Raw genomic sequence first — 26,118 nt, 5'->3', positions numbered from 1 at the left:
AGAGACTTCCAACACCCGAAGGAGAACAGAATAACACACATCAAAACACCCCACTATATTTTAATAAATACTTCCTATAGTTTAATGGAGCCCAGTATTTATCATGAGATACTTTCAAGATTAGTGATGCTTCAGCTAAATTATTGCAACCTCATGGTACTAGCATCACTAACTACACTATCTGAAGTTCAGCAGAAACTCAGAAAATTCATTGTATAATTTTTATAGCAACAAGCATAAATGAACAGCTTTCAGGAGTTTATATGCTGCGAACCACCCTGAGATCTATGGATACAGGGCGGTATACAAATTTAATAAATAAGTCTGTTTTCTCTTATTTGATTCTGAATGCAAGCAGACTGTAGGGAAATTTTGTTCTAAAGTAGTTAAGTAACTTTTCACCTTCAGTTGCAGAATGTATAAATGCAAATTACCAAGAAATAATAGAGTGGATGCTTGGGTTGTGAACGTGATCCATGCGGGATGCATGTCTGCAACCCGCAGCAGCGCGTCTGCGCATGCGTGGGTTGTGATTTGGCACTTCTGCACATGTGCGACCGCCGAAACCGGGAAGTAACTCGTTCCGGTACTTCCGGGTTTCGGTGGTCTGTAACCCGAAAAAACGCAACCTGAAGCATCTGTAACCCGAGGTATGACTGTATACCTTTCCGAAAATCAGTTAGGAAAGGGATGGACTCCAAGTTCTGATTACACCGTCTCAAGGCTTGGTCTAGAGTTTCAACGTCCCCACTGACTTCTGTATCATCTTCATGGTTGGGACTGTCTCGCTGATCAATGGTAATGTACACCTAGGGCACAGTAATTGGTGTCATATATCAAAAATATGTATCAAAGATCTTGAAGTGAGAGCATCGTCCAACATACAGGATGGACCAGTCTCCCAAGTTTTGTCTATCTGAATGGAATCAAAACTAGAAATACTAGCAATTGCCCATGGCAAGTGCCCATAAACCATAGACAGCTTCTTAGGCAGTCTTACCTCATGCTTCAAAAGCTATCGTTATACATCTCAAACAATGGATGTAACTATTTATGAAGGATCCTAATTCTCACAAGTTCAAGTTCTAAAACACAGGATGAGCTGCTGTGAAAGGATGCAATTACAACAGACTTGATAACAGCAAAAATATTTACTTCACCAGGATACCTCATTAGGTGACACAACATGTGTTACTTTAATTGGAAAAAGTTCTCCAAGAACAGGCAGCGATGGCGAGGTATAGGGTGGCAGTAGGGGAGTATCTACTTCAGACATCAGTAACTCCTAGAAAAAAGGAGGAAGCAGGAAATCTTTATGTGCCTAGAGATGCAAGCAGCAGTAATATGAGCTGTGCCCAGAGAATGACAAGGAATGCAACTTGGGTGCACATGAATAAAGTTGGTGCCAGTGATGTCATGGAGACTATTCTGTGCAAGACTCACTATTCAGATTGGTGTGCTAATGGGGGAGCAAGGAATAGAGTTTGTCTGTGCCGTTTTAAAATGCTGGGAAAATGCAGTATGATGCATTTCATTGAAGATGTCCGATTTGGGCTAATCACCAACCACTGCATACTTAATGTACACCCTTATCCCCAAACCCACTTTCAGGAAAGGCATTAGAACTGATCCAATGTCTCCCCCACCGCAAAAACCTTACAGACTTGATCCACTCAAAACAAACTATAATGGATGTTAGTAGCTGGCTGGAGTCACAAAAGCTGGGAGATACTAAACTGGCTTCAACACCTTATCAAGCTAATTATTAGCTTGAAAACCAAGAAATCCATTGACATATTTTAACATTTACCTCATGACTGATTTCACAGTTTTGCTCCAAATGATCTTCACTGCAATAGGTTATATCCTAGAACATATGAGAAGGGAAGAAGTTGTTTTAATTTCTAAAAGCATATTAACTGACTTGCAAGCTAATGCCTGCAGAAGTGGTTTGTCTCAAAACATTTTCAATCCCTTGGATTGCAATCTAGCACTCTGGAAAAAAATAAGGTAAAGGTAAAGGTACCCCTGCCCGTACGGGCCAGTCTTGACAGACTCTAGGGTTGTGCGCCCATCTCACTCAAGAGGCCGGGGGCCAGCGCTGTCCAAAGACACTTCCGGGTCACGTGGCCAGCGTGACATCGCTGCTCTGGCAAGCCAGAGCCGCACACGGAAACGCCGTTTACCTTCCCGCTAGTAAGCGGTCCCTATTTATCTACTTGCACCCGGGAGTGCTTTCGAACTGCTAGGTTGGCAGGCGCTGGGACCGAACAGCGGGAGCGCACCCCGCCGCGGGCATTCGAACCGCCGACCTTTCAATCGGCAAGCCCTAGGCACTGAGGCTTTAACCCACAGCGCCACCCGCGTCCCTCCTGGAAAAAAATAATTCATGCCAAAAAATCAGGGCTAATCAGGTGCACAATGCACTTGTGCAGCTACAATACAAACCCTTAAACGAAACCATTAACACCTTATTATAACTGCAGGGCGGGAACCAAATGTGGACAAACTACCCCCAGGAGCACGTGTCCCCCACCAGAGGTACTGCCCTTAATTTTGAGCTTATTACCTTTTTACATACATCTTGCATTTGGTAGCAAATTGCTTTTGGCTATAATAAGGAATTACACTGTTGGATTTGCCAGCCATTGCAACAGTATTAACTACCAACTGAAAACACTGGATATAACATGGAAGAACTGCAGGAAAAATAGCCACACTAAATAACATACCCATGTTAAGCTTTATATAAATCTTAAGAGCTGAAAGGAAAGATTACCAGTTTTGGCATGTGACCATCATCATCTTCACTAATGCAATGTTTATGGTACGCCATGAAAGATGAGAGCGACATTCCAGAGAAACAGAGTTTAACAGATACTTTATCCCATGGGTTGTCCGAGTGCTCCTGTTAAAGCCAGGCAAAAGATTACTGCATTATCATTTCTGCTACCGTTTTAACCTCAAAAAGTGGGCCTATGGCTGAACAGAACAAAGCTACTCACAGAACCCTGAAGAACACATACACCAAGAACAACCATCACAGGTTTGTGGTTCGTGATTCTATGTATCAGTGCTTGAGTGGAAGAATAGAAAACTGGCACAGTACAATTCCATTGCTAACTAAATGGCATATATCTTATTTCTGAGTATTTCCTCCTAATGTTTTTCATATTTGTTTCTAACATTTTATGGTTCTGTTATTTGTCTGATATCACTCTTGATAATAACACGGCTTGTTCTGTAGCTCTGTGTCTTACACCATCCCTAATTTTGTAATTAGTAACCCAGCAGTTTGATTCAAAGCCTATTAATATTCACATTTCAATACAGTAAGCTTGCATCTTATGCAAGGGTTCAGTTCCAAGGTAAGCCAGGAATCTTTGGACCCACCCCCAATGCTGCTTGTCCAGCTTTGGAAAGGCAGTGCAAGAGCTCCAGCAGGGTCCTAGAGTGCCCGCACCTCCATCCCAAAGCCTACTAAGTGCTTGTTCAGCTTTGGGAGGGAGGGCTCTGGATAAAAGGTAAAGGACCCCTGGACGGTTAAGTCCAGTCAAAGGAGACTATGGGGTGCAGCACTCATCTTGCTTTCAGGCTGAGGGAGCTGGCGTTTTTCCAGACAGCTTTCTGGGTCATGTGGCCAGCATGACTAAACCACTTCTGGCGCAACGGAACACCGTCTTGGAAGCCAGAGCGCAAGGAAACACAGTTTACCTTCCCGCCGCAGTGGTATCAATTTATCTACTTGCACTGGTGTGCTTTTGAATTGCTAGGTTGACAGGAGCTGAGACCCTGCCAGAGCCCTTCCCAAATCCAGGTAAGCCTGTGGACCACAGCTTTGTGCAGGTGTGGGGGAGGGGTAATAAATAAACAGGGAATTGGTTTCCTCCACTCTCCACGTGTAAGTAAAGTAAGTTACAGGTTTACTGTAAAAAGGAACGAAGAAAAAGGAACTGAACCTTCTCCCTTCACCATCTGTTACCACAGGATCTTAGTTTACTTCCAAAGACTCTGTTCTATTACCAGAAGTAAATTAAGAATACCTGAATCATGAAGTGTGAAGGTTGACTTCTCCTCCCCTACATGCCTCTTTTCATATTATGGTAAAGTCCTCCCCATCTCTCATTTTAGAAATGAACAGAACAAGGAAGAACAAACAGGAATGCACTTGCCACATCGTAACTGGTTTTGAAAGTGAAATAAATACAAAATATGTGCAGCTTGCTCTTGGAAGTCTAAGGGAATGATCCGACAAAATCCACTGGCAGAAACGATTTTTTTTTTGTTGGGGGTGGGGTACTGACTGCAAGAGAAGCAGGACTTACACAATTTGTTTTTATGCTTACCATAATATTTATTTCAACGAGCCTTTTCGTAAGTAGTTCTTGAAGGAGTTCAACTGCATCCTGCTGCCAAACAGTTCCAACCTGGATAACCAATGTAGAAAAATCACCAGCCCATCAGTAATTATGTAAAAGCACTCAGGGCTGGCCCTATCTTGGAGATTAGAATGGTTTCAGCATCAGAAGGAAAAAAATTAAGTTTGTTTTAACCAAACATCAGTTTCTGCTTCACATGCCAAAATGTCTTGTGCAAAGCATCTGCCATGTTCTATATGATCTAAGCCCTGAGGTTTATATACGAAGTCTATGGCAGACAAGACTTCAATTTCCTTTCTGCTAACAGGAATGGTATGTTGGGTTATTGCTCCACCTTCTGACCAAGGCAGGAAGAAACACTATGGAGATGAGTTGGGCTCCCATTATGCTCTTGTTGGTTTCCTGCCTTCCTCAAAGTTCAGTTATGTTCATAGTTGCTCCTGTTTATCTATTCTCCTCAGGCTAGTGTCTCCTCAGGCTAGAGAATGGCACTTCAGTTATTACAAGCCCAACTTTAATAGTAGTAATAGTAGTAGTAGTAGTAGTAGTAGTAGTAGTAGTAATAATAATAATAATAATGTTTTTTTTATTTATACCCTGCCCATCTGGCTGGGTTTCCCACTCTGGGAGGCTCCCAACTGAATATTAAAAACACAATACAGCACTAAGCATTAAAAACTTCCCTTTATGTTGAAACAGCCTGGGACATTGTCCAGTGGCTATTACATCCATGCTACAGCATGATGCCATGGTTTAGACTAAGCCAGGAAAGTGATACGTCAACTTTAATATATTGCTTTGTGGAATAGTCTGCCACCCTTTTAGCACAATCTTTTAAGAGTTTTCTCTTGAGCAGTTTTTCCATTTGCAGAAAATCCAGAAGCGTTCTGGAACTTATGAAGGCCCAAGCGTAGCATATGTAATTGTTTCTTTGCTCCCTGTTCACAAGACCAGGTGCTTAGTACATTTCAAAATGCAGCCTCCACTCACTGGTATAGTTTTATAGAGCTGACACGGTATGGAAAATGGCGGAATGTCTGCATACAAAACAGTTGGATAGAGATGACATTGAGGAATCTTCTCAATATAGCCATAGTCCAAGTACTGCACCTACACAAAAAGCAACAAAATCAATAGATTAATTCCCAAGCTTTCATGATGCGATTCTATTCTGTTTTTAAATGCATGCCAGCCAGGCACAACAGACCCATCCTTCACTTTTTTACCCTAGAGGTAGTTTTGGGAAGCAGGAATGACCTAACTGTTGGGGAAGAGTAGCTATTGAGTCTCTTTACCTACCTACCCACCCCAGCACCATGGACTTCTTGAAAACTACTGGGCTGCTTAATTATTTTTCTGCCTGTTGTAGCGATTGCAATGCACTATGCTGGATGAGTCTTAATTGCATTTTTCTTGCTTCTTTTATTATACTATATTTTACTGTATTACAATTTGAATTCTTCACAGACATACTGCAGCTCACACACAGTTTGGGAACCTCTGCTTTAAAGGAAGTAAGTACCTTGATTACAAAATCATGAATTGTAGTATAGTTTAGCGAAGCTATTTATTAACACACAAATTTATCAGGACACATGCAAGAATCACAGGCAAAACCTCCCCCATATTAACGTGCATCCAATGTATGTGCAACCGTGCCCATCTTGGAAGTGACCCAAAAGTCACAAAAAGGGGGCAGGGCGTTTGCAGGCTTTTTCAATGGCGTTTCAAATATAAACGTGCGCTGCCTTGGAACATAACCCCTGTGTAAATGGGGGCTTGCCTGTACTCAAGTGTTATCTCCTGGATTTCCCATTGTTAGTTTCCTTTGTTTCATCTATAGAATTTCTAAATCACTCATTAAACAACACTCAGAGCTTTACAGACAGAACGTTCTACCACGTTCTTTACTCCTACTGGGCTTAAGGAAAATAATGACCACCCCTACACTTGCCTGATACGTAATGTGGCAAGGTGGTAGCAAACATCCCTTACTTCTAATGAAAACTCATACTAAGAGGCCATGATAGGAACACATGAATATGCCTTATCCTAAACCAGACCACTGATCCATCTAGCTTAGTATTGTCAACACCAACTGACACCAGATTGCCAGGGCTTTGGGCAGGAGAGATTCCCAGAGCTACCTGGAGATGCTAGGAATGAGCTAGGGTCCTTCTGCATGCCAAGCAGGTGCTCGGCTGCTGAGCTCTGGTTCTTCCCCATCAAGGGAATGCAATTCTAGTCACACCAGTCTTACCTTGGTAATGCCACAGCCAACTTCCAAAACTTCCCCTCGATACCACAATGTATCTGCTGCTCTTACAACACAAGCTTCTCCCTTTTTCCAACTGTAGGGTTCCAAAAGACCTAGACATTTGAAGTTCTTCTGTATATCACTCATCAGCGTATTTAGCTGCTGCTCTGGAGGAAAATGCCAATAAGGGAGCTTTGTTAAAAGCCATTTATATGATCATTTTCAACCAAGTTCCATATATTCCATATATTCATATAGTGGAATATCAATATAATGGCTTCACAGAATAATTTAAGAGTTGCAACATCAAATGTATTTGAATAAAATGCTCAATTTCCTTGAGGTATGAGTGGCAGCATTATTTACACTTTAGGAGAGGCTGCTCTAGTTCAGAGAAAGTAGAAACAGTGAAGAAAGAGGCAATCCTTCTCCCAGGGGAGGATGTTTTTGAGGGACCTCTTTCTCCATTGTTTCTACTCTCCAAGGAACAGACCTACCTCTGCTACTGTAAAAATGCTACCTCTAAATATAAATTACTTCATGATATACTGGCATTGTGTTTTGTTTTGTTTTTTAATTTAAAAAGCAGGTATTCATTTGCATACTGCATGTATAGAGAAGTTTTTTATGTTTGATTTTTTATTGTGTTTTTAATATCCTGTTGGAAGCTGCCCAGAGTGGCTGGGGAGGGTTAACAGACAGTCCTATTTTGTAAATAGCAACAACAACATGTACAAAATAGGACTCTGTTAACTAACTGAACGTTTGTGCAAAGTACTATGATAGGCATCGTAACAGAAATTAGAAAAGCCAGTTTACAGCTAACACATGGCTAGCAATGGACTCCTGTGACATTCAATTATACAAATCCAAATTTGTCACAACTATTGCTGGAGCAGGTGCAGTTAAAGGCACCCTCTTTCATTTATGGAAGGCATAGGCCAGTTTCCCAAACTTGGGAAAAATCATTCCTAGCTAGCAGAACCAGTAGGTCAGGAATGATGGGAATTGTAGTCGAAAAACAGCTGGAGACCCAAGTTTGGGGAAAACTGGCCTAGGCAACGCTGCAGACTTCCTGGCACACGATTTTTGCTTCTGTTAGTTTCATTTTCCAGCAATTTGTAGTACTTGATCCTATTCCGCTGCTCTCTCTTTAGAATGAATAAAGGTAAAGGTAAAAGGTAAAGGTACCCCTGCCCGTACGGGCCAGTCTTGCCAGACTCTAGGGTTGTGCGCCCATCTCACTCTATAGGCTGGGAGCCAGCGCTGTCTGCAGACACTTCCGGGTCACGTGGCCAGGTTGACAAGCTGCATCTGGCGAGCCAGCACAGCACACGGAACGCCGTTTACCTTCCCGCTGGTAAGCAGTCCCTATTTATCTACTTGCACCCGGAGGTGCTTTCGAACTGCTAGGTTGGCAGGCGCTGGGACCGAACGACGGGAGCGCACCCCGCTGCGGGGATTCGAATCGCCGACCATACGATCGGCAAATCCTAGGCGCTGAGGTTTTACCCACAGCGCCACCCGCGTCCCTTAGAATGAATAGTGTCATATAAAAGATTTGATACTCAAATTCCTAGTGGCTGCCAGACTTGAAATCATGGCTTACTCGAGGATCTGAGTAGCTGCTTAATTAATAGTTTGCATGCTAGGGTCTGGCAACTGGCTCTGGCTGAAAAATTAACAATGTAGAAAAGCTAGGGGAGAAATACACACAGACAAGTTCTCAGCAACACGGTTCCAATTTGTTATATATGCAAGTACTGAGATAAAATGCTTTGGCGACCAGCGAACAATGTCTCCTTTTGGAGGGACTCTGGTTTCTGGTCTCAAAGTTTGTTTCCTTTCTCTGCATCCAACTCTGGCTGCTTTTCCTGCTATGCTGTTGAGCTGTGGCACACAGGTCAGTTTATGTTGTTCTGCAAGGTTTGTGTTGTATTTTAGTGATACGTATCAGTAACAATCAGGTGTCAAGAAAATCATGTACTAATGCTACAAGTGCATATCATCACTGCTGTACAACATTTCCCCTTTTACCTTGTGACTTTGGAATCACATAAATAGTTCCCGTGTCTGAAACACAGCTGACTACAGCGCTGAAGACAACTGAGGTAGGGACAGCTGGTGGTTTGTAGGCTTCAACTGTTACAGGGCAAGTCAAAGAGACCTTCAATTCTTCCTCTTTGTGATCTGTGATCGAAGGATCAACGTCTTTCTCTGGTTTGGAAGAGGTTGGTGTACATTCCGTGTCTGCAAGCAATTGGCTTACGTCTGCATTCTCTTGCTGGAAGGGCGTGTCAGGTAGCTTCTCAAGGGATGCTGTACTTTGTGCTCTAATGGAGCTTCAACAGAAAGTATGTGAGAAAGTAAAGGAATCAAATAAGATTCAAGCTTTAATTTTATTTCTAGCCCAAAGACTTATTCGGGCCAATTCTTTTCTTGAATTCTGCAGCTTAGGAAAGTTACTAGGGGACCTGACCCTGAACTTACCTACTCATGGGGCAACTTTAACAGGTGGGTAAGACCACCTGCCTATCATTTACCCAACATCATGAAGAAATTATCTCCATCTGGCTTTTCCAAAAGAGCTAGATGACACTTGGTGAAAAATACCCTCTAATACCTTTCTTAAAGAGTTCTAGTGCTAATTAGTTCTCAATACTATTGATAAACTAAACTGAGTCTGGTTGTCTGAGGTGCTAGCAGCTGTTGGCTTTGTTAGGAATTAATAACATTAAATTTGATTCAAGTAACAAATAATAATACTTCACATTTATATAGTTCATTTCAAATGTTCAAAGCTTTTTTATATAAAGCATCTCAGTTATTACAATGTTTCTCTGAACAAAGGAAGGAAATGAACTTAGGCTTCAATAGGAAGGAAGTGCTAAATACTTCCTTTGAAGTCACACGATTTCCTGCCTTCAAGCAATAGGGAGTGCTAAACTCACTTGGAGACATCCAGCACCCAAGAGAGCATAAATATTCTGAAAAATGCATACCTTCTTTTTCTAAATGCCAAACCTTCTTTAATCATGTATTCCGAAATGTCAGTATATAGCCCTCCATCTTTGCTAAAAACTTTCACAGGTAAAGGTGACGTGTTACTTTCCTGGGATAAAACATACTTCTTGTAAGAAAAGGCAGCTATTGTTGGTTTTGTATTACTACTATAAAGTGAAACAAAGTTCTTCAGTGTGCAGCGACTGGCCAAACCATCAAATTAATACACAGTGAACGGCTAGTTTACTGACATATGTCAGGAAATGCAACAAATCCTAGATATTTGTGCTGAGTTCACAACTTCTATATATTAGTAAATGAAATTGTAAACAGGCACAAGCTTCTGTGAGTGGAGTATGGCTAACTTTCCAAAAATATGTATTTATGATTGGACCGAAGTAGTACTGGATTACCAGGTTGAGGAATAAATGGGAAAGGAATTGAGTAGACTATTAGTATTATTAAATTAGTATACTGCCCTTCATCTGTAAATTGCAGGGTAGTTCACAGCATAAAAATATAAGATAAAAACACAAAACATGTAACAAAATAAGATCAAATTTTAGATCTTAAAAGGCCAATTGGGTGAAGATTAGTGAGAAATGTTTAGAACTGAGGCATCTTCTGTTTATTTAAAATGTGTTCCCTTCACCACCAGGCCTGATTTAAACCATCCTGAGCAAGTACAGTGACAGAATTTGGGAACCCTCCATATTCTAATCAATGGGATAGGCAACTAGAAAGCCAAGTACTGTCATCCAGATTTAAGACAATAATTTGTATTCCCAGATGTTTTTACAGCTAGGATATTAACATACATCATACAGAACAACTGAAGATAATGTTATTGACATGTCTGCACGGTACTCTTTGCTAAATATCGAACACTGGCCTAGATGTCACCCTGTTTGAAGATAAACCAGATATAATCATCAATAGCTATCTTGCATATTTGGACACAGCCATAACCTTTCTTGCAGGAGGGAGTGACCAACACCAAATGAAGGGTTCTGGGATGCAGAATATCAACTGCAACCTCCCAACAGTGTTACTTCACCCCCAAAGGCACACTCCTCCATTGCCTCTCGAAGCAGATGGATGCCAACCAAAGTATTTGCTTGTAGAGCAGGCTCATAACTTAGGTGCATTTTACTTGCACAATTTCAACTTTACACGCTTGGTGGCTGGCTGGTTGAAATCACAAATTAAACGCCGAAAATTCTATGCCAGGAAGGGCTTGCTGACAAGCCAACGTCTCCTTAAAATGATCTGCCCGCTCCCTCAACATAAGCTGGCAAGTTTTCACTAAACTCAATGGTTTCCAAAGGAGACTTTGATGTTGGCTGAAGTGTTCTTAGCCAACTACCTGATTCGCCGTCATTACTTAACCAACTGGATTCTATCACAGCAGCCAGATTGTGCTCTTTTCACTACAGGGAGAAGCTAGTAAAAATACTGGCCAATTTTAGTTCTAACAAAGCAGAACCACACATACATTTTGTCACTTCCTCCCTGCGGCGGAGAAGTGTTCAAGGTTGTGTGAGCTAAGGCATATTCCAAGTCTTCATCCAGACAGAATCCTGAGGGCCCAAAGTAATAGAGGGACACGTTCCAGTATCTTAGCCAGCTACATACTCCACATGTTTTAGTTGTACAAAGAGGCTGCAATTCTCCACGAAAGAAAACTTGCACAGGTAAATCAGACATTTACTACTACAAAGCTCTCTATTAAAGTTAGGCCTATACTAACCTGTATTATTAGGTTTACCACAGCTCCAGTTAAGTAACGTGCAAGAACATCGCAGGCGGTTCCTGTCCACTGCTCAGTCCCACCAGCTGGTCTAAAACAAGATGCATAGGGAGGAATGAAATAAAAATCAGTTCCTCTCAAATGATACCCTCTCCCCTATTGTTCATACAATTGCTGGAGAGGACACAGATCTTCCGGCAGGCAGAACATCTGTAACAGCATCAGTTCAATTAGGCATTTTATTTTTCAATTGCCCAGTGAGACTCATTCCTTATTTTAAAAATATAGAGAAATTACAAAGTCTTGTTGACAAATACAAATGTTGCCCAAGGAGCACTGGAAATGGCCACTCCTAATGTTTCTACACCTAGCAGTTCGAAAGCACCCCTAAGTGCAAGTAGATAAATAGGTAACGCTTTATAGCAGGAAGGTAAACGGTGCTTCTGTGTGTGGTGCTGGTGCTGGCTCACCAGTGCAGCCTCGTCACGCTGGCCACGTGACCCGGAAGTGTCTTCGGATGGCGCTGCCTCCCGGCCTCTTGAGTGAGATGAGCGCACAACCCTAGAGTCGGTCACGACTGGCCCGTACGGGCAGGGGTACCTTTACCTTTAATGTTTCTACATGGCATGTGAACACATGGTATAGCAGATACAGGTTTGGGCACCCTGCTTCAGGCCCAAGTTCAAATCCCAACACCGCTGCAACACTTGCAGAATGGGAGAAAGCATGTTTCAGAACCGAATGAAACGGACACTTTACCTGATGTCTGTTAGTGAGCACTCTATTGCAAGAGGATTGGGCATCTTCAGAGTCTGCTCAAGTTCTCTTAGGGAGACAATATCTATAGTTTTAGTTATGCCAAAGTCAATGAGGAACACCTGCAAAAGACGGGTGTAAGAAAAATAGTTCTTCAAATTAGACTTATCACAGACCTACAAAACTCCGGGCTGGCTTTGTTAGGAAACTTCTCTTAGCTGGCTACAGAGTACAAACCTCATTATGATACTGCAAAAATCTCTCATTCATTTTCAAAAGAAGTTAATACATCATTTAGCCTGTTTAACTGATTAATAAGTTAAGTTTTTATCTAGGATAAAGAATGCATTAAATTCCACATATTAAATCACTAAATGAGTGCTTCCTAGTCATAATGAACGCAGTGATACCTATCTACATAAAGTAGTGATTTTATAATGGCATTTACCTCAAGTTTACTTTCTGAAACAATCCTGCGGATCTGGCCTCTCTGCCACTGATTCAGTTCATGTACGTAAGCAGCACAATTCATATCAATTTTCCATTCAACTATTTCTCTTTCTGATTCCAGGTAAGTGGCTGCCATCTTTTCCTGTAAACTAATATTATAAGTAACCAAATAGACAATCAAATCTACATTGCCAGTATTGTTCTGAAAGAAACACACTTTTCTAAAGGCTAAAGATCTATACAGTAGGGCCAATAATTTATTTAACTGTTAAGATTACAACTGTACATTATTTTCCAGTCTTGAAAATAATGCACAATCTCTTCTGCTTTGTGCATTTAGAACCCACGCTTCACCATTTAGTTCCAAGGACTTTAACAAATATGACATTAACACAAAATAATTAGCAATATTTCTAAAGGGGAACTCATAAAACATGAAATCATAAAGCATCAATAAAACTGTACATGGGATGTCATTCCACCCCATGGACCTTAATCAGCAGCAGTAGCACAAGGGACTCATCTCAAAATGTTCTTTCAAATATTTAAACCCCAAGTTGACCAGGGCTTTCTTTATATGTCATCATAAGAACCTAAATTGGCAACCAATGCAATTCTTTTAGAATCTGTTATATGAAACCAGACAGTGGTGCCCATTAACCAACGGTGCATTTCGCAACATCTGAACCTTTTTCAAAGGCAGCACCATTTAACAACACATTGCAATCGTCCACTACAGCTAGTCTCTTCCTGTTTGGGAAAACCTATAGCTAATGAACCAGCTCAAGCAGAGAATAGGCATCCCTAGCTACAGAAGCCACCCAGGCTTCTAGTGACAATATAGCCTCTAGGAGCAACTCAAGCTACGCACCTACTCTTTCAAGAGGAGTCCAACCTCATCTAGAACAAGGTACCTCTTCAAATCCAGTATCCAAGAACCCAGAACAACTTTGTTTTGTATGGTTTCAACCGACCCACAACCAGCCCATAATGCCTCTTCCGAGTCAGATGGAAGAGGGGGAATTTTCATGCTGTCTGCATATTTGATGATACTTTACTCCAACTCATTTTTGTCTGCAGCTTCATACAGATGTTTAATACCATGGGAGTTGGGATCAAACCATGCAGAATCCTGAAGGTCAGTTTCCACGCGGCTGAGCAAAAAAAGCCCATTACTATTTTCAGAAACCACCCCCAGCAGGTAGAGTGGAATCCACTGCAAAACCATGCCTCCAGCCCTAAATCACCAGAGGTTCTCCAGGACACTGTGGTCAATGGTACAAAAAACCACCAAGTTCATAAACCATAACCAGGGCTGCATTCCTTGCATCCTTTCTTCCAGATAATTAATTTGCTCCTAGTATGCTTGTAGCTGAACTTCCACATCATCTTGAGCACGTTGTCCAAACAGAACACGGAGCACTTAGCTTGAATGTTCCCTTCGCAGAGTAGGCAGGAGCAGGCCAGAAAGAGTTGGTTGCTTTCTTTCACCGTTTATGTCAGGTAAAGGGATGAAAGGACCATAAAAATCTGGTCCATCCCAGTTCTGCATGAGGATAGGACCAAGTCTTTCCTGTCCCCATGCATGTATATGTCTATTCTATTTATTAATCCATCTATGTACAGTATTTTTCTGTCTTTAACTTTCAAGCATTGGCATGCCAGCCACCCACAATCGGAAGTGGCCAACATGCTGGGTGTCTTGCCACTGGTACACTTTAATCACAAATACAGCAAGTCCCTGGAATGACACAACATTCTGATGACTTTCTGTGGTCCTCAGGGGTTATTTTATGGAAAAAACATGGCACACTGGCAGCAAAGACTCCTTTCTTAGTTTAATGGCTATTTTCATCATCATCCTGCAGGAGATGTGGAATACGTAAAATTATGCAACAACAATTGTTAAAAATGAAAAGAACCAAAAAGCATGAAGTGCTCTGACCCAGGTCAAGTGGGAAAAAGAGCTTACCTTTTCAGAATCTGTTCTGATGACATCAAATGCACGTAGAACTTGCTTGGGGACACAACGTGACTAATTCGCACTTGCAGTTCTTTGCTGCAATCTAATTTTGTACCTTCAAACGGTATCGACTCTTCATTCCCAGGCTGTAAATTATCTCCATGAGCTTTGAATAGTTCTTCTGGAGTAGGATCCCAAACTTCATGATGTGATTCGGTAATCATTTTGGTGTCACTGTAGAATTTGGTTTTATTTAGTTTTTTGTTTCATCTGCCAGTATCAGACAAATAGAAGCAGAAATGCCCTCCACAAAACATGACCAGCAAGTTTTAAACAAAGACCTGGTTGGCATGTTAACATTAAGCCAAACCATGGCTAAGTGTAAACAAGCAAGAGTGATGGTTTACAGGGGGGGGGGGGGAGAATCACCACAATGTCACACTACCCTTGCTACGCACAAACTTGGGCTTGTGGTGTGATTTGTCTTGCTCCAAAATGAACCATGAGCTGTGAACCAAGGTTTGTTTCTTGGCTTAGTGTTCAGTTTGTTTGGAATGAGACAAAATCATGAGTCTAGGTTTGTACACATCTCAAAGCCGAGCCATTTAAGCACTACCTGAGATGACATTACATACACTTCACTGAGGCTGCTCGAATTCAGAAGTTGCAAAAAGATTATGAGCGTGTTGAAGTTAATGAAGCAGCACACTCACCTTAATATATAAGATGCCAGACCTTCTTTAACCAAGAGGCTGTTAACACTCCAAGATGCCTTTGGTGGCACACATACACTTTCATACAGCTCAACAGACAGGATATTGTCTTCAGATTTTTCTAGAGGCAGTTGAAAGAGGTTTAAGTTCAAAATATCAAAGGAAAAAAATTAGCTACGAGTGTTGGAGAAAGGAGGCGGAACGATGAAGGTCTTAGCTGCGAACCATTTTATTTTACTTCATTATGTTGGGATTTTATTGCTTTTACCTACTGTGATTTTTAATTGCTTTTGCATTCTGTAAGCTATCTTAAAAAGTTACGTAGAAAGGTGAGGAACAAAGAAAACCAATTACTTAATAAAATGTAGTGCCTGTGTATTTATGTGACAGATAATGTAAGTCTCTGCATTAAAAAACTGGATTTTTTTTTTTAAAAAGTGTTCTGAAAGCCTCCGAAATTTCCAAAGCTCCATATTCTTACAAATGATTTTATCTCATTTGTCACCAAAATGGTCATGTGATGTAGGTTAATCAAATACTGTGACTTAAGATTATAGGTAGGTAGCCGTGTTGGTCAAAACAAAACAAAACAAAATCCTTCCAGTAGCACCTTAGAGACCAACTAAGTCTGTTATTGGTATGAGCTTTTGTGTGCATTTTGAGTATGCATTTTGAGAAGTGTGCATGCACACGAAAACTCCCAAGGAGAAATTGAGACGTTCCCTGACAGGCTGGATAGGAGGCACTGTCCCTATCAAGTTGCTGTCCACTGAGTGATAATGGTTGATTTGGTTTTTGAGCCAGCAACTCTATTTGGCTCTCAATTACTGAATAAGTTACTCAAGACAGGCAAACACTTACCAATAATAAAGCAGAGCATACATTTATCTTGAATTAGTTCTTCAAATCTGTCCTTTGATTTACTACTCCATTCATTTGCTCCTTTATTTGGTGTAATATGGGCCAACTTGCACCTGATGGCCTAAATTATAAAACACAGCCTAATTTGTTTATTTAGTTTCAATGCCACTGTTCCTTTAATGAAATTTCAGTGTGCTTACACAGGGCTCCCAGCAATCTCTAATCTAGGCAACAATTAATTACGCATCTCCTGTAGTGCTTTCTTGCTATAGCACAAAGTATTCTCGCACCCACTGCTGAGACACAGGGTGCCTACCTTTCGCACAACAGCAACTTGGCCCTGCTCTTAAAACATGTCACTCGTGTGCAAATTTCTTTGGCTCTGCATGCGTTGGAGGGGAGAGAGATTCTTAGAGAAAAGCTTGACACACGGCTCACTTCTATCTATTACATTTATCATATTGTTAGAATTTAGTGGACACAGAATTACACTTTATAAGAGGAGATAATTCACAAGCATTAGGAACTGAACTCCAAGCTGCGTAGAAGGTGCTTTGTCAGGAATACACGGCATTCTGCATATTTAGATTTACCTCATGCGGGATGCAGTTCTAACTTACCTTTGCTGGGAGGGCTAAAAACTCATCTTTGATTTTACGCATGTCTTGCACATTTATTTTAGCAGTGTTCCCAAAGTCAACATATTTAACCTCAACTTCTTGGTGGCCTGGCAATCCTTTAGAAAACATTATGCGGTTAGGAATCAATGATACGTGGACATTATAAAATTATAGGAAACATTTGTGTACACCTACAACAGTAACAGTCTCAGTCCAGCCGTACCTCGGTGATTGAGGTGCAGCATTAAGGAGAGCGATGTTACTGCAGATATATGTAATGCCCTCTGAGCTCCACACACAAACTTTGAAATCAACATTACTTCCTACAAAACCACCCATCAAATACTGGATGCATGGCAATTTTTAATAATGGCAATATCAACACACAAGAGTCAGATGCTCTTTTACGTTATTAAACAAAGAGAATTCATTAGCCTCTTTTTCAATAAAAAATATCTATGGTTTTGTACGTTATATTAAAAAACTAAGAACGGTAGCATGTTAATGAACAAGTTACGGCACCCCATATCCGAAATGGCAAACCACGGTTTAACACTTGCCCCACAGATCAGAATTAAAACCTAAATTTTGAAGTGGGTTTCAGATTCTCATTTGGAGCTCAACTGTGAACCATCGTTTGCCTGTTTTTGCTGCAACTTCAACCTACCTATGGTTTAGCACAAACTAGAAAAGTCGAGCCATGTGGCTATTAAACCCTGATTCATTGTAGGAAAGATGGGTGTATTACTTGGACATAAGAAAAAGAAATCACAGTGGGAGAATGAAATGGGAAAAACCCGCATTCATTTAAAACAGAAAATGAATTAAATAGGTGTCTTGAAAATATAGAGGTGATTTGATTGGGGGTGGGGGAAGCGTCAAAACAAAAGTCCTCTAACTTAATACTACAGTTACGTACCAACAACCTGTGCCCTGTACCAAACTCCATCCTCTTCGAATTTTGCTATGCATGGTTGACCCTGGACCGGACAGAGAATTTCCAAGCCAACTCTGCTGTCATTTTTATATACTTCCTCAACTTTGCTCAGAAAAGCTGCAAATTCTGGACCGTCTTCTACCTAATGCAACAGAAACAGTATTAATCACTATGGATTGTAGTCAACACACTCTTACTAAATGTTACATCACACAGAAAGTCAAACTGACGCACTCTGTACCTAAAGAACTCGATTTTACATCTGCTGAAGAAATGGGGGAAAGTAGCACATGACACACTGAAGCCAGACTGATGTGTGAAGATGCATATCAGATAGCTGAGAAAAGGCAGCTGATAAGGGAGACTTGCTCAGTTGACATTGCAAATTAATCGCATGCAAGGTGGAGAGCTCTTAAGCTCTTTCCATGCCGAGTTTTTCTGGCACGGCAAGAGTTTTTAAGCTCTCTGCCTTGCTTACTGGGCTTTGGGAGGATCTCGCATGGGCTCATCAGCCCCATAACGTCTCACAAGAACCTCTCAGCGCCCAATAAAAGCAAGGCAGAGAGCTAAAAAAGTATCTGCCTTGCTTCAGGATGGTGGTGGTGAAGATTCCTTTAGTGTGCTGGCTCCGGAAAGGAAGATTACTCATGCAGGGGTAGTTCCTAAGGCAACTGTGGCTTCATGTCCCTGGAACATAATCCCCATTTAGGTTCTGAGTGATCTGTATGTAAAACAAGCACCAGAAAAAGATCTATTAATGTATTTTATACATCTGAAATGGTAACTTGAAAAACATACTACTCCCAATTTCCAGCAATAAACTTATCTTTTTATGTTCCAAAATAGAAAGTGTATAGCATTTCAGGAAGCATTTCTTTTCTTTTTGTAAAATAATTTTTATCAATTTTCCATTAATAATATTCCAATTAATAACAAATCAAATCATATCATACCAAATCTCAGGAAGCATTTTTCAATAATGTCAACACAAAAATTAAATTTACTGAATAATACTTACCAGCTGAATGTAGAAATCACCTGGGCTAGTAATATAACTAACAACAATGGTGACTTCTGTATTTTCCTCTGGTATCGCAGGTGCCCAGTACTGCAGGAATTCGATGTTTTCAGGTTGATCAGAAACTTCAGCACGAAACCTAGTAAAGTAAGAATCTAGAATGAACTGCTGAAGTCAGCCACAAGAGGAAGTTTTCTATGGCCCCCACCACTGTCTTTTTCTAGAAAAATAGGTGCCAGTACTCACGATGAAGTTGTTACAGTAAGTGCCACATTTTTTAACAAAAAGAAAAAAAAGAGGTGCCGATACTGTGTACCCTTGAAATCACCCCTTGAAAAAAAGCACTGGCTTCCACTGAATTCCACAGAACCAATTTAATGACCTGCATTTGAAACACATTTGAGAAGGCGCAAGACATATTGCATTTCCCCTTGTATACGACTGTATTTTTTCCTAAATTTTTGAACTTTAAAATAAGAGGTCGTCTTATACATGGATAGCGCATAGTGCATTTTCTTAATTTGGGGTTAAAAAATAGAGGTCGTCTTGTACATGTGGGCGTCTTATTGACGGAAAAATACGGTATTTGTGTGTAAGACTGCAGGCAAAGTATGACAATATAGGAACACGCACAGCCGACAGTTTCCTCTTTCCTGACTTTCTAGTGTTGCCCTTTTCTGCTTTGCCTTCGCCCAACTGCAGCTTCACAAGAACAAATCAACAAACAAAAACGAAATGCCCATGACCAGTAAGTAGGAACAAGGTCTGAAAGTTACTGGGCAAGCCCAAGCAGTTTATTTCATGAGATGGAAATGAAATGCCATTATTTGGCAGGTAGAGTAGGATATGCAGATACTGGGAAGGATCAGACTGAGTCTTCATTTACACAGAGACGCCTCCTTCAATTCCATGTCTCTGGTAGAGGCACTGATCAGTTTAAAGATATAAACTAACATGCTTATAAGCTAACATGCTTATATCCAGATTTCATATTACTGTATCTTAAGAAAAACATAGCATTTACATCTTAAAATAAAAAAATTGAATCATAAGACATTTATCCACTCTGGAAGGTGGGGAAATAAACTGAACAGATTAAGGGAAACAGGATGATGGAAAAATGGCGAAAACTGACTTTAGGTCCCTTTCCAGTACCACAATTCTATGATTCTCCATTCTCACCCTCACTACACCACATCTTTTTTTAAAAAAAATAGGTTAGTGGTATTTAACAGTTAGCGGGCTTTAGTCAATTTGTGGCCAATTCCTGCTCTCTGTTATAAAGGAATACAGTCTAACCTTGGCTCCCTAATGCCTTTAGTATTCAGACCGAATGTGAAAAGTAAAGTGGCTGAAAGCCCAACTGGAGAGAACCATCTAGAATTTTAGTAATTAAGCATTTGTAGCTAGTCATGCCAGGAGCAGAGAAAAATAAGATGTTATTTTAATCTAGACTTTATAGCAGACATAACCTACCCCAACACATAATCACACACGCCTAGTGTATTACGTGATTTCAAGAAGAATTAATTTTAATTAAGTACTGTACGTTTTAAAAAATAACCCTATTTTATCTCTTAACTCTGAAATGCTTTGTATTGCATATACCTTGCCAAGTCCATAAAAACTAAAGCATCTCTGAGAGATACAGGCATGTCACTACTTATTTTGTTTGCTGGCGGTTTCATCAGATCAACAATAAGCACACCATCCTCTTCTCTGAAGACTTTCATTAGAACAGCTTTGTTTTTTACCATTTTCAAAAATTCTGTCCTTGCTTTTCTGCTCCAACCTTCAGCCTATTGCAGGGGGAGAGAAAAGTTCAGAATCCTATCCACCTGCAGACTTTAAGATTTAAGTACAGTACCAAGAACTAATAAATACCCAATATGTAACAAAACTCAGGACTTAACCACACTGTTATGTACATTGCATGGCATCCAAACACATCAAGACTTTTAAAATAATAATTTACACACCATACCACACCAATTAATTTTTTCAAATTGAACTAGCAATGTTTACTCATAACTGTTCTTTGAATGGGTATTCTGTGCAATCACAAATAGGAATGATCTGTGTAGAAAAAAGGTTAAATCTTCTAAAACATGGGTAGGCAAACTAAGGCCCGGGGGCCGGATCTGGCCCAATCGCCTTCTAAATCCAGCCTGTGGACAGTCCGGGAATCAGCATGTTTTTACATGAGTAGAATGTGTCCTTTTATTTAAAATGCATCTTTGGGTTATTTGTGGGGCATAGGAATTCGTTCATTTTCCCCTCCCCAAAATATAGTCTGGCCCCCCCACAAGGTCTGAGGGACAGTGGACCGGCCCCCTGCTGAAAAGGTTTGCTGACCACTGTTCTAAAAAGTTAGGCACATTAGGTTATTATCTTTATTGAGTACAATACAAGAATTACATCATTACGAAGGAAGGGAAAGCCATCTCAATCAGGAAAAGTCAGAATATGAACATTCAATTGTTTCTTAAAAAAAAGATTATCTAACTTCTCTAAGAATGCAGAAGTCCAGACAATATAGTTCCTACTTACTGAATCTTTGGGAACAATGTCCTTCAGGGAGCACTGTAGTGCTAAATGATTTATACCACTAAGTTGTGCCTCTATATGTATGTCAGGTTTCTTCACAACCAAGCAAAAGTCTTCAGTCACTATATATTCTAGAGTGATATGTTCTGGATTAATGCCAATGTTATTTGGTACGCTTGATGGCAGAAAGAGAAGATAACAAATATTATTTCTCAATATAAGCTTGGAATAAAATGCTTCAACGTCAATAGGCAGATTTTTTAAGTCTAACAAGTTTTCTGTTTAATAGATGCTTTACTGGAAACAACTGAACTGTATTATTCAAAAGAGATGATAAAAAGCAAATCAGCAAAATATTTCCTATCTGCTCTAATTAAGATAGTTTTATAGTAAGTTGTTTTAGACCAGCTCCAACTATAATCTACTCTGACAACGGCTCTTCAGTTAAATGGATCAGATGATGGGACAGAGCTCTGTAATAACCCGCGAGATGTTCAGGAATTGAACCCGAGGTTTTCCATGTGCAAAATAATCAAGCTGTTGGGTGGCTCATACAACTGATAACCCCTAGGTTAAGACTACTGCAGTATGTTGTACATGAAGTTAAAAACAATTTGGAAACGTCAGAACCAAGGGAAGCCAATGAACTCATCCTGGAGTCATTGGAGTGGGGATCTGCAATTTCCTCTCATTACACACCAATGTAGTTCTGCATACATGTCCCCTAAACAAGCAGAAACCATGATATCATTTGTGCGTGGCAAACTGACAGGCATGGGACCACCCAATCTGGAATATGAACTGGGGCCTACATGAAGAAGGCAGGAAGGTCGATTTGTAAAATTCCCCTATACCTGGCTTTATGGTGGTCTGGCCCTAGTTAAAATATTTTAATCAATAATTGGGTGGGGGAGGAAGAACCGGATTCTATGCACAGACCCAGATTACATAATCCATCTACCATGAATGGATGTAGAAGAATCACATGTTCACGGAGGACCTACATGCAAAATTGACATCACCACATGCAGTTAACAGATAGCTAGCTTGTGATTTTTTTATATTTAATGCCTGAACACTATTTGAATCACATCAGCAATTAACTGAGCAAATTATGCACTCTTATTGTTGTTCATTCCTGCCTTATGAAGATTGTTTTTACAGCAGGTTGTCTTGAGATTCTCCTTCATAAGGCAATGAACAAATGAAATGGTAATGAGGCTTTAAATCCACTCTCCTTTTCATCACTAGAAACTGGTGCACCTTATACATTGCCACTAGAAAGCAATATGGCAAAACCACCGTACGGCAAATAAAGGCAAAAAAGCATACCTTGAAATAATCAAAGCTTCAATATGCCCAAAGTCCACAAGGAATATTTTCATCATTGCTATATCACAAATTTTGTACTTTGTTGGGCCGCGGGGCTTCAGCTCGTTTGTCTTCTGCAATGGCATCAGTTCAATGATTTTTCCACGACACCACATTCCATGTTCCTTGCTTTTAACATAGATTCTTGAACCTGAAATAAGTTTCAGTACACAATTTGTTGCAAAATATTCTCATTGAGAGGAACATTTGAGATTAGGCAGTCTATCACAGCAGCCAATTTGGGGTGGTATCCTCAAGAGACTGATTTCCAAATGACTGCAGACCTCTACTCTACAATATTAAAAAGTTACTTAGTAAAACCCACAATATATATCCCCCTCACTGGAATAAAAAAACAAAACTTTGAAATTATATAAACATTATTAGTCAAAAGATTTGAGAAGTGTTGTTACCTAGTTCCAAAATGTCACTAGGGTAGGACCTTTTATGATTGCAGAATTGCCTCAGAGTTTTTTCCAAACGAACAGCTGCTTTCTTCTGTGAAACTTTTCGAACATAGAAGTGGCAAGGATTTAGAACACTGCTGACAAAAACTAATTCTGGAGCATCTGTGTGGTACAGAGTGGGTAAGAAAGGTAATGTAACAGTGAAGGAAGATCATAGGGAACATTTATGAACACTACTGAAAAACAACATTTTGAGACAGTACAAATTAATAAGTTTGTATTGTTACAGAAAGGGTGACATGCACATTCTGAAATGATTTGGTGCTCATTTCTGAGAAATGATTTGAACACACCAATGAATGTGCAAGCATGCCTTTAAAATATGCTTCTTCACTTAATCAATCAGTACGTTATTAATGAAATCAATAATGTAATAACTGATTTCATTAATAAAGTATTGATTGATTGGTAGATCCCTTCCAGCTGCAGCCTTTGTAAGAAAAACAATGCACCAAGAGCAGGTTGCTATGTACTTGTAAGAATGTTGTTTTAAAAACAAAGGGAATTAGCCACACAACTCTGGCAACCGGTTGGAAAGTTCTACTCACTTTCTTGATCATCTTCAATGATTTCTTCAATTATGACATCTGGAGTGGATGCTGTCTGAGGTAAAGCAGAAATGCATTTCTGAGTGAATGGAAGTGTCATTTCTTGGAGGTGGGTATAATTTCCTTCAAGACATGCATCAGATTCTGGCAGAAGAGCAACTGTGCCAATGTCTTCAACAAGCGGTTCAAGGTTTACACTTATATGAGATGGAACATCAGTTCTGAATTCCTCCTCCATATTGCTCAGTTTTAGAAGGCTGCCTTCAAAACTGCACCTAGGTTGACAAAATTGTTCAGAAAACATATCTTAAACAGTAGCCATCACTAACATGGAAGAGCAAACACTCGTAGAAATAATAAAGTGCCTATAGGGTTTCAAGATGCACATGTAACACCCATTAATATTTCAGATCCTTTAGGTTTGGAGAGGAGTACAAGACAGGGCTGCCCTTTTTCTATATTGATGTTGGAACCATTGGCATGTGCAGTCAGATAGAAAAGGGATATTTACAGTTTTGTTCATGAACCAAAATAATTTAAACTAGTTTTGCATGTGTTGAGACCTGAAACTACATCATCATCACCACCACCACCTTAAATTAATAAAAATAATTAATAGTTTGGGTAGAATTTCAGGGTATACAATTACTGAATGAATCTGAATGAATGCTACTTCGTGTGCTGACTGCTCATTTTGTTGGTACTCAGAGGTTATTTGGATTCTGAGAGACATTTCTCATATGATTAAAATGAATTTAAATTGGATGAAAAAATGTGATTTCCAGTGATTTGTAAAGATAAGCATTGCTTATTAGTATTCAGTGTTAAGTTAAAACACCCAAGATGACTACTCTTCCACAGATATTAAAAATATTTCATTCCCAAAGTGTATTTTCAATATATTAATGGGACATTTTGGAACTTTTATGCGGGATAACTCACCACCCTGCTTGTCACATAAGATAATGCAGCTGCTAGGATCAGAAAGAGGTTTTAATTTTCCAGATATTAGGTTATATCTTAAGATCTACTTGTTGGCATGTGTAAGTTTCTATAGCCTGCTCCAGCTAGGATGTCTTCCCCACCATCACAGGGCTATCTACTACTAAATGACTAGTAAAAGGTATCATTTTGATTTGCTGTATATTATTACTTACTGTTTTTTGGTTTTTTTAATGCACTGATATTACTTGTACACAACCTTGGAAAATCAGCATCCTAAAACATGGCGTATTATTAGTAAGCCAGTCCTAGGCTTTTAATTATTATTTTTGCACTACATAGCAACTCAGCAATTTTATCACTCATGACTACAAAAGTCATAAGGTTTTCTGATTATATCCAAGCTATCAAAAATCCTATTCATGATCAGAACCTCAGAACTATTTGAGCACTACTCTCCAGTTCATTTCTGTATTGTTTCTAGGTAAACTGCTTAGCTTCTACCCCAGCACATTTGCAAATAAAAAATATCCCATATTACTGAAGTACCAGATGACGCACAATGATGAATGCCGAGAAAATTGATAAACCTGCAGGTGCCATTTTTATATATATAGGAAAGCTAACACCACAACAGAAGTACTTACATGTTAGGTGTATCAGGAAAAAAATTCCCCAGGTTTTCTAACATGGGGGCAATCTTTTCAGAGTCCATGTGAAACCTGTATTAGATATACAGGAGGTTCAATTGTTTGCAACCACAATAATTCATTCAGGACAACAGCAATTTTGTAACACCATAAATCTATTTACTACATTCATAGCACAATTTTATGTTAATGCCTCAAGATCACAATCAGGTTTAAACTGCAAAAACCCACGATCAGAATTACTCCCAAAAAACAAAAACACATGATAACCACCACCATGTATGCCACAAGTAAATACAGCAATAAAAAGCGTTAACAGTAAAAACCATTTAAGAAACTCCTGCTCTAAAATCCTTCCCGGTTGGCTTTTAAAAAATGTTTTAAAGCATCCAGTGAAATGCCAAAATTGGTAGTGTTGTGGTGACTGCCAAGCATATCTATTTTACAGATTAACTGATGCTACCGAGAATGACTTGCCCTGTGCATAAGTAGAACTTACTCCCTAAAAGGTGGAAAGCTGATGGGATCATCTCTCCAAGCTCCCAGAGTCCAGGATGGGGTATATAGGCGAAGGTTCTCTATAAGGCATGGTGGGTAACCTTTTTTTGGCTCAACCACCGACATTCACCTTTGGCCAAACCTCTGGGAGCTGCATGCCAGCAGTGGGTGTGGCCACCAGTGTATGTACATGTGCATGTGTGTGCATGCAGAGACACTCCCACTCAGTTAATCTACGCATGCCAACTAACATGGGAGGGGGACCACCCATTTTCCGGTTATCAAGCCATCAATTTAAGGGCTGAGGAGGGGGCGGTCCGCATGCTCACTGGGAGTTAATGAGACTTGCAGTCCAAAACATTTCTAATGCACCAGGCTGATAGATCCC

General features: G+C 40.1%; 1 protein-coding gene across 4 annotated transcripts in view; it reads right to left on the bottom strand.

Annotated features, from left to right (window-relative positions):
- Positions 1-26,118, bottom strand: part of RNF17 (ring finger protein 17) — a 47,306-nt gene that overhangs the window by 3,313 nt on the left and 17,875 nt on the right. For all 4 annotated transcript variants that reach the window (XM_083436050.1, XM_083436048.1, XM_083436049.1 and 1 more), the window contains 24 exons: positions 25,230-25,304; positions 23,641-23,915; positions 23,039-23,194; positions 22,587-22,776; positions 21,258-21,429; positions 20,316-20,506; positions 18,708-18,846; positions 17,672-17,831; positions 16,753-16,868; positions 16,133-16,253; positions 15,272-15,392; positions 14,568-14,792; positions 12,594-12,744; positions 12,149-12,267; positions 11,390-11,480; positions 9,639-9,748; positions 8,674-8,978; positions 6,640-6,803; positions 5,370-5,489; positions 4,347-4,427; positions 2,780-2,908; positions 1,811-1,867; positions 1,169-1,285; positions 665-809 (listed from right to left, as the gene is read on the bottom strand). In XM_083436050.1, the coding sequence (XP_083292176.1) occupies positions 665-809; positions 1,169-1,285; positions 1,811-1,867; positions 2,780-2,908; positions 4,347-4,427; positions 5,370-5,489; positions 6,640-6,803; positions 8,674-8,978; positions 9,639-9,748; positions 11,390-11,480; positions 12,149-12,267; positions 12,594-12,744; positions 14,568-14,792; positions 15,272-15,392; positions 16,133-16,253; positions 16,753-16,868; positions 17,672-17,831; positions 18,708-18,846; positions 20,316-20,506; positions 21,258-21,429; positions 22,587-22,776; positions 23,039-23,194; positions 23,641-23,915; positions 25,230-25,304 (3,530 nt within the window). The remainder of the gene's footprint in view (positions 1-664; positions 810-1,168; positions 1,286-1,810; positions 1,868-2,779; positions 2,909-4,346; positions 4,428-5,369; positions 5,490-6,639; positions 6,804-8,673; positions 8,979-9,638; positions 9,749-11,389; positions 11,481-12,148; positions 12,268-12,593; positions 12,745-14,567; positions 14,793-15,271; positions 15,393-16,132; positions 16,254-16,752; positions 16,869-17,671; positions 17,832-18,707; positions 18,847-20,315; positions 20,507-21,257; positions 21,430-22,586; positions 22,777-23,038; positions 23,195-23,640; positions 23,916-25,229; positions 25,305-26,118) is intronic.

Source organism: Podarcis tiliguerta (genome assembly GCF_965153285.1).
Source record: "Podarcis tiliguerta genome assembly, chromosome: 4".
NCBI classification, from domain to species: Eukaryota; Metazoa; Chordata; class Lepidosauria; order Squamata; family Lacertidae; genus Podarcis; species Podarcis tiliguerta.
The sequence above is the reverse complement of the archived record's forward strand: the minus strand, read 5'-3'. Positions and strand labels throughout refer to the sequence as shown.